At 42.3% G+C, this 13,852-nt stretch overlaps 1 protein-coding gene across 1 annotated transcript in view; it reads right to left on the bottom strand.

Annotated features, from left to right (window-relative positions):
• Positions 1 to 13,852, bottom strand: part of LOC138247431 (putative methyltransferase DDB_G0268948) — a 153,183-nt gene that overhangs the window by 95,462 nt on the left and 43,869 nt on the right. Inside the window, exon 3 of the mRNA XM_069202062.1 lies at positions 4,557 to 4,717. Within this exon, the coding sequence (XP_069058163.1) occupies positions 4,557 to 4,717 (161 nt within the window). The remainder of the gene's footprint in view (positions 1 to 4,556; positions 4,718 to 13,852) is intronic.

Below are 13,852 nucleotides of genomic sequence, written 5' to 3'. Positions count from 1 at the left end.
AATCCTGGTGCTGCTTTCATGATAAAGCTAGCATGAAAGCAGTGTCAGGATTGGTCTGAGTGGCTCAGACTGATGCTCAGACACAACACTGGGGCCTGTGCAGTTTCTCCAGCCCGGTGGTGTACACATGCCGGCCGTCTTAGGCTGTCCAAACACACATGTGCACTTAGTGCACTCAATTCCTCATCCCCCCACCCACCTCCTGAGGCCCAGCCCTGCCCCTCCCTTCACATGCTGGCTGAGCCAGCAGTAGAATTATGACACAATATCGAAGTATTGTTTTATTTTTCTGCTGCTGGCTCTTAGCCAGTCGGGCGACGCTAATCCACCATTGCAGAGGAGCCCCCCCTGCCTATATACTTATAAAAGTATGGATTTTGTACCCTCTGATTTTTCCTTTGTTAAATGCGCTGCCAGCCAGACTTTGTTCTTTCTGATTTTCCCAGCTACCTTGAAAAAAACACCATGCTTCTGGGTAATGTTTGAGGTTATAATACCCCCACTGCAATACCAATGCACTTTGTTGGTCTTCCACATATTTTTGTCTTATCAGGGCTTCTAGACATGACTTTCTGCATTTTCAATATCATATGCATTGGAACAAAATGTGGGCATTGTTTTCAATTGAATCTATATTGCAATGATATGCTAGCTACAAGCTTTTTTCCAGTTTTGGTTTCTCTCATGCGGGTCCAGCAGATTAGGCGAAGCTTTTGCAAACTAACCTGCCTTGTAGGGTGATGAGTTATGGTGGTTATGGGCACAGTCGAAAGCCTCCCTACATGGGATGCACATGAACTCATTTGTTTCATTTGTTTCTTTTTGCCAGTCTCATTTATTGAGTTCAAAGTAATGCCTTTTTAGTTTTGTTTGATACGACTGGTACCACTGATGAAGGAAGTGACAGGGGAACATATGAAAGGGGAGATTCACTTTCCTTGCTCCTTGTTCCACATGCTCTTTCTTAGAGGTTTAATTGTGCATGTTGACAAGTTCTTTCCACCATTTATCAATTAGATGGACTGTGTATGCTTTGCTGTACCTGGCCGCAAAGCTCATCACCTGTTTCCGGCATTGTAGCTCGACTGGATAGGCTGCTGGATGATGACTGATGGACGGGATTGTGGGATCCCTAGCAGAGATTTCCAATGTTTCCTGTCCTTGGGTCCAATGTGTGAAATATTGTGCATTGTTTTTAAAAATGTATATATGTTTATTTAGTTTTTTGTACATATACAACATGTCAGGATGCCAAGGCACATCCTGAACAATGCCAAACTTTGGAGGATGGAAGCAGTGCAGCCGCTGCAGTAAAATCCAGCTGTACATTACAGTCAGTCAGTATAATTATAACAAGAAAAGTGATAATGGAACAGCTGAGGACAAATAAAGAATGATTTTTTTTAGATCCTGCCTGTTACTTTAGTGTAATGTAATGTTCAAATTATATTCTGATCATTATTTGGCTGTCAGAGAAATCATTCAAGAAACACATTAATTGTGAAAGCATCTCTATATTACTTAGCTAAGTAATAACAGAGAATTTGACAACAGGAAAGTACAAGAGTTATTTATATCATGAAAACAAAGGCAAAGAAGCAATGAAAGTATACATAAGGGCATTCAACCAGAGCACGTAGAGGTTTCAGACAGATGTCCAGCTGACAGGAACTGGACCCTAGAACATACCATGATGCTGAACAGTCTTTTCTATAAATAAACCTCAACATGAAGGATATATTGTGGCTTCAAAATATATGCCTGAGGTTTTTCATGTACATTATCAATCTACAAGGTAAGGGAACGCAAATGGAAAATGATAGATGATGGAGCTGCAGATGAGAAGAAATGATACAAGTACTTGTGGCCAACATGTTGTAACGTCATGGTGGAAAAGCTTTGACAACATTGACGTAACACTAGAAAAACCTTTGAAAAACTGAAATTACAGTGGTTTGCCTTTTACCGAAATACACTAAGAAACAAAATATTTTGCTGTTAAAAAATGTGTTTTCATAGAGTCTTTAGAACTACGGTTTTAAAGAACTTCAGATAATGGGTATTACTTTTTTGCATCTTAACTGTACACCATTTGTTAACCTCCATAGCGTAAAATGGTAAATTTGCCCTGCCAGAATTCAGCCTAGTGAACTGGAGGTCATGCCTGAAGTCAGAGATGAGCACTGAGTCCAGTGAGTCATATTGAGAATCAGGAGACTTGGGAAACTGGAGGAGCTTGCACAGGCTACCATGTAAATAAAACTGGAAAGTGCCACCCAACTTAAAACTAGAGAACAGCAGGGGCGGCTCCTTCACAGTGTCGCCCTCCTGGCAAAGGCAGCAGCTGAAAAAATAAAATAATATTTCACTATTGTTTTCTTTTTTTCAGCTGGTGGGCAGGGCTGGGCCATGAGAGGGAGTGGAATCTGTGCACTTAAGTGCCCATGTGTGGCTGGTGTGTTTCTTCAACCTGGCTGTGTTACATCTAGCATGATAGCAGCGCCAGAATTGAATGGGGATCTTGTGCTGGTGTCCCAAGGACTTCTGGAACACCAGAGAGATTAGGAGCAATGGGGCAGGCAACGTCCACAAGGTACGTTTTTTAAATTTTATTATTGTTTCCCCCATCCCCTCGCCCTGCTCCTCCGCTTTAGATTTGCGGCAGCTGCCCCTGAAGAACAGTCCTGTAAAATGGGAGAGCTGTCATCAGTGAAAGACTTATGTTTAAATGAAAGATAAGACAGAACTCCTCAGATGAATATGAATGAGATATCTGGATGGTTCGAGAAATAAACACTATACTATCATAACTTAAGTAGTCAGCGCCTCAAGATTTTCTTCTCTCTATAAATGTTTACACAAAAGAAAACTGGTAGTAATGGTCCAATGGGTGCACTTCCTAAAGCAAATCCAAGCTACTTAACACTTGCAATTACAGTCAGGAACAGTCCAAATGGGTTGAAGCGCGGTGCTGAAGAGTAGTTTATGCTTTACTGCCCAGAAACATACATAGGTGTCCACAAGGTGACACCAAACATCTGATTCTAGAAATATTGCAGCACTCCCAAGAAGTCCATAGTGACAAAGTCAGGCAACTGAGTATGTGGCACGTCAATGTGGCAAGATTAACATGGTTCCACAATCACAGCCAATACGAGTGTGTCGCCTTACGGAAACATCAGGCTCAGACTTATCATGGTCGCTACTTTACTATGGACTGTTACTTGCTCTTGCTACATTAAGTTGTGACCAGTTTCATACTAACCTATAGACATTTTAATTACCAGTGAGTCATTGGAATGCTCTTACCTATGGGCTCAATGCTGCTTTCGTGATATTTACTTCTCTTACTTAGATAGCCTTGAAAAAGGCACAAACGTGACAAAACACGTGTTGCCTGTGAATGTGGAACCATGTTCATCTTGCCACATTGACGTCCATACAAACAACAAATAGATCTTACTACAACCAAACTCAGTTGCCTGGATTTGTCACTATGGACTTCTTGGGAGTGCTGCAGTATTTCTAGAATCAGCTTATAAATGTTTGATTGATTGAGTTACGCCACATTCAAGAAACTGGCATTTTAGAATGATTTAGCTTCTTTGATTCACAATGCTACCTAACATTAATTAGGATGGGAAGAAGACAATATTTAAAGAAGTAAAGAACCATAGATAACACTGCTAAGGCTTTTTATCGAGACATGGAATTAGCAAACATTATTCATTTATTGCAAAAGTGTATATAGCATTGAATTTCGTAATTCAGAAATGGAAAACACACAATCACCACAAATTAGTGTTTCAAAATGTAAAGATAGGGGTCTCCTCTCTTGTCCATGTAACTATACAACTTTCAGAAGCATAAAACTAACATTCTTATCAAATATGTCACAATAAGGAGACACAATATGTTTGTATAGTATGCCAATTTAGAGGCATTTAGAACTCTGCATTTGAGGACGGTGCCAGAGGTCCCCAATCATGGTGACTTATAAAATGAAATGTAGATTTATGTAGCTCAGCTTATCACCTGTGAAGATCATGGTTTACGATTTAAAGGCCACTGCTAGAGAAGCACTATGAAGCATGAGTTGCCTGCATCTGTAATCCAGAGGGCATTGTTAATGACTTGCAGGGTACAATCAATAACCATGAGATAGCGTGCATTGGCCTATATGGGTCAAAAGTTACAATTCAAATGCTTTACATGGCCCTTACCCAGGAAAGGAAGATAGGTGATGGGCATTAGCTTGTATGACAATGGGGATCAAGACTGAATTTTGAGTACAATCATTATATGAGTTTGCTTTAAGGGATTGAAGGATGTTGATCAGATCAGTGGTACAAGAGGAAGAAAGTGTTATGGGGGATATTCTACGAAGGTGAGAGAGTGACACAGAGATGTTTGTTATCCACCTCAGAAAGCATCTCTCTTTTTGACCCTCTTATGATACACATCGTCAAAGCCTCCTTAGGCCATTTCTGGCTTGACTGAAGTTTTATATTATCATTGCAACTCTTATCATATTACATATATTACACATGGCTTACCAGTAGGAAATATTTGTGGGACCAACAACCTTCTTAGCCTCTTTGATCTGAGCTTCGCTAATGTCTACACCAACCACTTTCTGGAAGTGAGGTGCCAATACACGTGTGCTCTGTCCAGTCCCACAGCCAACATCCACTGCCAGCATAAATGGCTTTCCCTTCTGATAAACAAAAGATACAGTGTTAAAAAATGTTGGCTAGTCTTTTAAGTGGAAGCAGAAAAACATGCAGAGACGTTTGGTAAGAAATCTTAACAGAAATTTCAGAGTGTTGGCTGCAGCAGAGTAGGTATTTGTGCCTGCATATTTCTGCACATAGGATACAGGACTTTGTACTTCAAAATGATACAATGCAACTAATAGCTCCAAGCTGAAACAGCATGATGATGAGTGAGTGTGAGATGGTATAGTATAATGTATATAGATGTTTCCAAGGTCTGAAGCTAGGGGTAGCTTTGGGCGAAATATGTTACCATTCACTGGTTTGATTTTGATGATGAAGATTGTTTCTCAGTATAGGGTAGTTATGACGGTGTTGCTACCCATGAGAACATGTTGATGCTCTGAAATTAGTGGATATGAGTAATCCTGCGATTATGCCATCAGGTGACACTACATGAGGACCTTCTGCATGCCTGCTGCCTTTATGAACACTAGTTTGGAACGTGTGCTGAACCTCAGTATTGAAAACCTCATGAAAATCAGATCCACTCCAGATTCCATTCCAAGGTTTACTTTTCAGTCTCTAATGCATTATGGTACCTGTATTCCCGATCATGAGTGCTGGCGAGGAGGCTCTGGGTGAATCTCATTATACTTGGAAACATAGCTCACCACTTGCACGAATCCCTGTCATATTTTGAAAAAAAATTCAACCCATGTTCCACTCCAGTTTTTTGTTCTGTCCACTGGTTGCTTCCTGGAACCCCTGTGTACTCCTTTAGACAGAGAGCTGAAGGAGAGACTTTGACTGCTCTCACCTGCACTGTGCTGCAGCATGCTCATACCTGTTTTGAATTCCAATAACCCTGTGTGGCTATGTGCAAAGTGGAGAGATTTAAGACTCAGAACTTGTGCTTCTACTGCTGTTGTTGGATGCTCTCACTTACCTCTCAAGTTACCTGCACTCCTGAAACCCTGAGAGGCATTACTGATTACAGCTGCTGCTTTTTCCAGCATCCTGTTTTCCTGTTTCGGTTCTGAGCAGCATTGTGTTTCCCTGTATCTCAGTCCCACCTTCATTTCTAGCCTGATATTCTGATTTCTCTGTTTTCTCTGATGATCTTCTAACCTCGTATTCATTGATTTGGCAGTGGTCCCCTTTGTTTTCTTGTTCTGAATATCTGTTCTGTCCATGTTCTGAATTTCTGTGCTTTTCCCATGATAAAATGGGGCATTCCTTTCCATTGCCTGTTGGGTACAGCCTTGAGTTCCTTGCTCTGAATCCTAGTTCCAGTTTTCCTGTACCAACAGAGCATTTTTATTCCAGTGCCTGTTGGGTACAGCCTCACATTCCTTGCTCTGAATCCTACTTCCAGTTCCCCTGTACCAACAAGGCATTTTTTGTTCCTGTGTCTGCAGGGTACAGCCTGCCCTTGATTCCTGTTCTTTATTTCTGAAGCCCTGTTCATAAATCCTTGTCCTGTTTCTCTCCTTGTCTGATTGCTGTCTTGCCTGTCCTGTATTCTGGTTATTTTTCCACTCTGCAAAATTTGTCACTGTATGCTGCAGTGCTTTTCTATTTAAAGTGTGACCTTTGGTTTGATCTACGTTCCAATAGGTAAGGGAGTCTTACCTGTCTGAGTGTTGTTCTGTGTTTTTCTCAGTCAGCGGTCCTACTTGCACTGAGTGCGACAGTCTCTATACAGCACACCCTCTATGACTTTGCTGTATGCCTGTTGTTAAGAGTAATCTTCTGGTGTCAGTCCAAAGGGCTTTCTCTAAGCCACCAAGAGACCTTTTGTTCAGAAACCAGTACACCCCTTACTTTGATCATACTTTGTTCTTGTCTATCTCCTGTCCTTAGTTGTTTAGTAGCCTCAGTTATACTTTGAGTAGCCTGGTATTACCTTGCCTTGTCTCCTTGCTAAGTGTTACCTCTGGAATCACTTGGCCCTACCTTCGTTCCTTGGCAGTAATACGAGGAATGGAGAGAGGTGTGTAGGAACAAGATTAGTGATTGATTGATTCACAGCATCTATGTAAAGTGCACCACCTAACCACATGTCTTGGCACCACAAGATGCGTACAGCCATCTCTGAGGAGACATTTGAAAACCAGCATTAGGACCTCTGTAGTGGATGAACTGACAGAGAATTCTGAAGCACACTGTTACTCTTGAAAGTGCACCCTGGTGCTGAAAGGAAGTTTCTGGAAGCTGGGGAGTGTAGTTGGTGCTTAAGAGTCATGCTTTCAGGATCTCCCGGAACCGGGAGTGGAAAGGAGTGAGCCTAAGATGAGCTTAGATGAATTTCCACAGCTTGGATACCAGAAGATAGGATGTGCAACTGCCAGAGTGTCTTTGGGTTATAAAAGGAACCAAGTTCAAGTTTGAAGAAGAGGAGTGGCGGGACATGGTAGGACAATAATAGCAGGATTCACAGAGGAATGGTGGGGGAGCTTGAGTATTAGTTGATTGGCAAAGTTTTAGACAACCTCTAACCTTTGGAGCACACAGCCCAAGATGTTAAGTCATTGGGAGTTTCAATAGGTGAGGTGTGTTTTTATGACAGCCTGTACTGAAAGGTCTCAGAGAAGAAGGGAATGACTTTCCGAAGCATGTTCAGCGTAGTGAAACAAATATTAACAGCTTGGTTTACCTGACATGAACTTGTTTGCTGCTGGCCACCAGACCAGACAGATGGGCAAACAGAAGTGTCTTTGTCACAAATTAGGACTTCCTATTTTTCCCAATTTAGTATAAGGTATTTTTTTTTTTGCACCCAAATAACTATTTGGGACATGCAAGCATTGAGTGTCGACAACATTTTTCTGACTGGAGACGCCATGAGTTAGAGCTTCCAGCAATGCAGCAATTAAATAGTGTAGGACTGCAGAACTAATCTGGTGGCACCCCAGAGTTGCAGATGCCAATTTGGTGGTAATTGAAAAGAAGAAGAGAACAGGAGAAAGTGTTGAACACTGCTGACATATCTAGAAGGACCAGTGTGGTGGATCCTCCTTAGTCAGAAATTTGTCTGAGATCATCCACCACAGAGGGAAGGGTGGTTTCTGTGCTACAGGCAGGGAAGAAACCCACAATAATTGGGTCTAGCAATATATTTTGCTTGAGATAGTCCATCATATAGAAAGAGATGGAACAACTATTGCAGAGGACAGCATGATCTGCTGAAAGTTTTCTAAGGAAATGAATCACCAGCACCTCGTTTTCAAATATCTGGAACAATGGCAAAAACGAGTAACAGTTTGAGTAGAGTAGGAAGCATCAGATAGATGGTATCCAATACACAAGAGTAAATAAACACAGAGTAAGCATCCAGGGGGTGCTGTTTCTCGTGTAGGAAGCCGTGGAAGGAATTTTTTCCAATGAGCACGGAAGAAAGTTCATGAGAGAAGCACTGTTAGGGGAGCGGGAAGGCAAATTAAAAAAGGTTAACTGGTCCAGTAATGGTTATTCATCAAAGCCAGCTTGTATTGTTTTTATTTTGTGCTGAAAGTGGAAAGATTGTTGCAAAGCAAGAGAGCAAGATGGTATTGATGGTAGGAGTCACCCTCAGAGGGCATTGTTGATGACTTACAGGGTGGAGCAGGGACATAATACAATCAATAACCATAATGTAGTGTGCATTGGCCTGTATGGTTCAAAAGTTACAACTCAAATGCTTTACATGACCCTTACCCAGGAAAGGAAGGTTGGTGATGGGGCATTAGCTTGTATGACAATGGCGATCAATATTGAATTTCAGCAGGAGCAGCATCATCTGACCAATTTCAGGGTGAATGGTTAGATTCCAGTGTGATGAGATATTTAATGATGGACACATTGAGTAAAATCATTAAATAAGTTTGATTTAAGGGCTTTGTTGGACTTTTTTGCTTATGCACGGTCATCCCCAATCATTTTGCCTCCTGCCTCCTATTTTTGTCTGACCTGTTGCTGTTGGCTTTTGAATTCTGAGCACTTTACCACTGCTAACCAGTGCTAAAGTGCATATGCTCTCTGTGTAAATTGTAATGTTGATTGGTTTATCCATGATTGGCATCTTTGATTTACAAGTAAGTCCCTAGTAAGGTGCACTAGAGGTGCCAGGGCCTGTAAATCAAATGCTACTAGTGGGCCTGCAGCACTGGTTGTGCCACCCACACAAGTAGCTCTGTAATCATGTCGCAGACCTGCCACTGCAGTGTCTGTATGTGCAGTTTTAACTGTAAATTCGAGCTGGCAAGTGTACTCACTTGCCAGGCCCAAACCTTCCCTTTTCTTACATGTAAGGCACCCCTAAGGTAGGCCCTAGGTAGCCCCAAGGGCAGGGTGCAGTGTATGGTTAAGGTAGGACATATAGTAATGTGTTTTATATGTCCTGACAGTGAAATATTGCTAAATTAGTTTTTCACTGTTGCAAGGCCTGTCCCTCTCATAGGTTAACATGTGGGCTGCCTTTAAATCTGATTAAAGTGTAGATTCCCTTTGGGAGCGGATGGACATGTAGAGTTTGTGGTCTCTGAGCTCACAATTTAAAAATACATCTTTTAGTAAAGCTGATTTTAAGATTCTGCTATAAAAATGGCACTTTTAGGGCATTTTCTTGCTTATACCATATTTGTGACTCTGCCTGTTTGTGGATTCCCTGTCTGGGTCAGTTTGACAGTTGGGCTGGTTGCACCTCACACTAGACAGTGACACAAAAGGAGCTGGGGTGTAGTCTGCATTTCCTGATGAGCCATCTGTTCTAGGAGGGTCACTTACACATGAAAGGGCTGTGCCTGTCCTCACACAATGCAGTCTCTGACCCCCTGGTGAGTGTCTGGGGCCTGGCCTGGGCAAGGCAGGATGTCGCATTCAAAAGAGACTTTACTTTGAAGTAGGCATACTTCAAAGGAGAAATTGGGTATAAGTAGGGCACCCAAAACCACAGACTTTAGAACACTTCTGGAAACAAGAGGAACCTCTGCCTGGAGAAGAGCTGAGGAGAAGTGCTGCCCTGCCTGTGACTATGCTTTGTGGAGCTATCCTGCAGTTACTGCTTCTGCCAGAGTAAGAGGGCAAAGACTGGACTTTGTGTGCCTTCCATCTTGTGAGGAAATCTCCAAGGGCTTGATTTAGAGCTTGCCTCCTGTTGTTTGAAGTCTCAGGGACAGCAAAGACTTCTCTCTGCCAGCACCTGCAGTCTCCGGAGAGACTCCTGCTCTGACAAGTGGTGCCCTATCCAGTCCCTGGGCCCTAGAAAGAAAAGCTAGTGGAAATCCAAGAAAAAACAACTTTGGACGACTTCGAACCGACGCTGCTGCTGAATCCGGTGACACCGCCTGCAACCGACTCCCTGATCTTCGCTGGAATGCGCCGACCTTCGCAGGCCTGACGCCGCCGCAGCCCCGCCGAAGTCCCAGATTCCGGGGAAGTCGCTGTACCATGTCGTGACCGACGCCACTCAAAGTGCGCGGATTCCCCGTTTCGCACAGACGCCGCGATCCACGACTTTTCACCAAAGGTACTGTACTTGGGGGTCTACGCGACTTCGTGTCTGGCGCCGCTGGTGTCGGCTTGTTGGGAACGACTCCCTCACTACACCGTGTTAACACCTCATCAAAGCATTTTGTGTTTCTAAGCGCTATTTTTGAGTTTAATCTTTCAGTGGGTAACCTGACTGTCAACCAAAGACCCCATTTCTAACAGGCTTGAAGCATGTTGATCAGATCATTGGTATAAGAGGAACAAAGAGTGTCATGGGGGACCTTCTGCGATGGTGAGACAGAGAGACACAGAGAAGTTTGGTATTAAGGATTAAGGAAACCCTGAACAATGGAAATAAATTCTCTGGAAGTGTCATTTGAAGATTCCTTTTTTTGACAAAGTAAGCTGTGCACAGGATACAGATTTTGTGGGGGCTTTTGTAATCAAGATTGTATAATTTCCACCAAGTTCTTTCTAGAGTCTTACATTTGTTCTTGGTATCAGAGTTTCAACATATAGCAAGCTGCAGAGAGGACATTACGTCTGTCAACTCTGTGGGGGTGAGGGGTAAAACTGACAGCTTCTTCATTAAGCCATATATTAAAAATGGCAGCAGCAGTAATAATGTCTGATGTATTAGGAAAAGTGGAGAAGCGAAGAGTTTTATCAAAGTTACATGTGGTAATTTTTCCGCAACCAGCAGTATTTGGGGCTCTGCTGGGAGGGATGAGCCAATTTGACGGGGTCCAATTAAAAAGGAGAATGTCACTGTAGAGTTACCCACCCAGGTGATGGACGTGGATCTACAGAAATAGGCACATTCAAGTTAGTAAATATGGTATGAAGGGTATAACCACCTAGGAGGATGACAGTACTGACTTATTGAAAGAAATCCAAGGCAAACAGAGTTTCCCAAAGGAGTGCTTAGTTGATAAGTAAGCAATTGTCTAGATGGATATTCAGGTCACAGACTACTGTAAAAGCTAGCTCAAGGGCAAGAATGAATTTGGGGAATCACAGCAAGTGATCACTTCAGTACACCTGCTAACACAAACACTATTGTCTCTATGCACCGGAAAGTGATATATCCTGGTTAGTAGGAGACATTTCATACTGGACCACTGATCCCCTGGTTGACTTGCGGCACAAAAAGGGTCAGGGCCTAGTGCATCTGCTGACTCCTAAGTAGTCGCAAAAACCCACTTATACATCCACGAAAGTTCTCTCGGAATGCCCGCTTTTAATATATCCAACATAACATCCTCCATAAACCGTATTTGACCCTGTCCAGACTCCACTGGATTTACCCTGCGGTATCGCCCACCTGCCTCCGTTGCCCTCATTGCCCAACTCCTCACGCTGGCATTTTGCACATGATTTGGGTTTGACCCCTTGCAAGAGCATTTTGGGATGCTGATTCGTTGAAACTCCTACGAGAGACGGGTTATCAGGACCTCTACAATATAGACCGTTCTGTACGAGCTCTTCACAAGCAGCGGTGAGCAGGAAGAGCCACCACTCGATTAATCAATTTAGTGCTGTTGTTCGCTCGGCACGTCATCAGAGGTGTAACAAAGGGCCCCACAGCCCCCAGAGCCCACTCAGCACAGTACACTGTGCATTGGCAGCAGGTCCCTAATTGTGCTGGCGGGGGGATGCCCTCAAGGTACTCTGCGTGGGGGCTCACTCACGTTTTGTTACGCCACTGCATGTCATTGCAATGAGGATTCTTCCTGTAGCTTTGCAATGGCAGGCTGTCTTTACTAAATGTGCAGAGGTAGAATTTGTGGCATTGAGAGAAGAGGAAATGCGGGATTTACTCAGACGTCCCATAGTGCCCTCTTGGGGTAAACTCATTTCTGCTCTACAGGCTGACCCGAACAATGATACCCGACCACCATAACTGCTGATGAGGCCACTTGCATGGTCTATACTAGAGCATAGTGCAAGTCAGATGTTTCCTCTAGGCTTTAATTCAACAACTTTTTTGATGATGTAGTGAGCCCACCCGGGTTGCCACAAGCCACACTAAACTCCCACGCTGCATTAAACCACACCAGGGACATAGGCTCAATGTTGTTGTTTCTTTGTTACTGTGTTTTTAAACTGTTATGGAGTCCTTGAATTCTGAGTTTGTAACATGATGCATAAGTGTTGTTTGCTGAGTTGCTAATATGATGCTGTCCAATGTATGAAATCACAGTAGAACTCATGTTTTGTAATGCTGTAAAAGGAAGGAAGGAAGGAAGGAAGGAAAGAAAGAAAGAAAGAAAGAAAGAAAGAAAGAAAGAAAGAAAGAAAGAAAGAAAGAAAGAAAGAAAGAAAGAAAGAAAGAAAGAAAGAAAGGAAGAGAGGAAGAAAAATGCGAGAAATAATGAACAAAGGAAGGGAAACAAGAAAGAAAAAGAAATACAAAAGAAAATGCAGGAAAAACACAGGAAATAATGAAAGAAAGAACTAAAGTGAGAGCGAAGGAAGGAAGGAAGAAAAGAAAAAAATTAGAAAGAAGGAAGGAAAGAAAGAAAGAAAAAAGTAAAAAAGAAAAAAGAAAAAGAAAGCAACGAAAGACAGAACGAAGGCAAGAGATAGCAAGAAATAAGGAAAGAAAGATAAAACAAAAGAAGGAAGAAGAAAACAAAGGAAATACATTAAAACAAAAGTGTTACAGGTGCTGCAAGTTAAAAACGATAAAGGCTAATATTTCAGTTTATTAAAAATCATTGGTGATATTGAGCCAAAATAGACATATTCTGAATAATTGTCTGCTTATGATTTCATATGTATAAAATTAAAGCTTTCGATTTGTGTACTGCATGCATTGTAAATAGAGAATAACATAATACTGAACAGTTTCAAATGAACACAATGCTCTGAAATACCAGCAGTCAGATAAACAGAGGACAATTCCAAAGACATTTACCACAGCACTGGCAGGAGACAGGAACTGATAAAGCGTGGAATGTGGCCTATGCTCACTGGTAGGTCCTGCTTTCACCTCATTTTCTGAACACAAAGGCAACACTAAAATAATTATAAAGTAAAAACAGAAACAATGCCACTGAATGGAACTCCCTTGTGTGTGGATTTGCTCCTTGTGAAACAGCAAAATGCAATCACTCAAAGTGCATTTACTAGTGGCTGACGTTGGCTGAACCATTGTCCCCTGTTTTATGCTGTAGTGGGTGAAAGCAAAATATGACTCACATATCAAAAGACCAATGGATGTGGAGAAGTGTCTGAAAGCCCCTATAAGTAAGCATATTATACATATAGGTTTAGTAAAATCAAAAGGTCTTGGCTAACGCTAGACCTACAAATGTGAGGCAAGTACTTTAGGATGCTTTAGTGAAAAAAGAGAAAAACGTGGCAAGGCAGAAGACTTGCACCTGAGTCACCTTTTAACAATCACATCCAAAATAGATGCAAAGCAGTGTTGAGTAAACAGTCCACTATGCTAGCAGGATGTGGCCAAAATGAGGCTACAATGCTGCCTTTGAAACGTGGGCAACTAACAGAAAAACGGGAGCCCACTAAATCCAGGTTCAAGTGGGAAGCTCCATCTCCGGTGAGAATATACTGTAAATCCCTCACTAATTAAATAACATGTGTGAGACAACAACACTCAATAAAAGAGTTTAGATCCTGTGCTATTTGTAGGGTTGTTA

This window comes from Pleurodeles waltl, chromosome 7, assembly GCF_031143425.1.
Source record: "Pleurodeles waltl isolate 20211129_DDA chromosome 7, aPleWal1.hap1.20221129, whole genome shotgun sequence".
In the NCBI taxonomy this organism is placed as follows: Eukaryota; Metazoa; Chordata; class Amphibia; order Caudata; family Salamandridae; genus Pleurodeles; species Pleurodeles waltl.
Note: the sequence above shows the minus strand (reverse complement) of the source record. Positions and strands in the feature narration are given on the sequence as shown.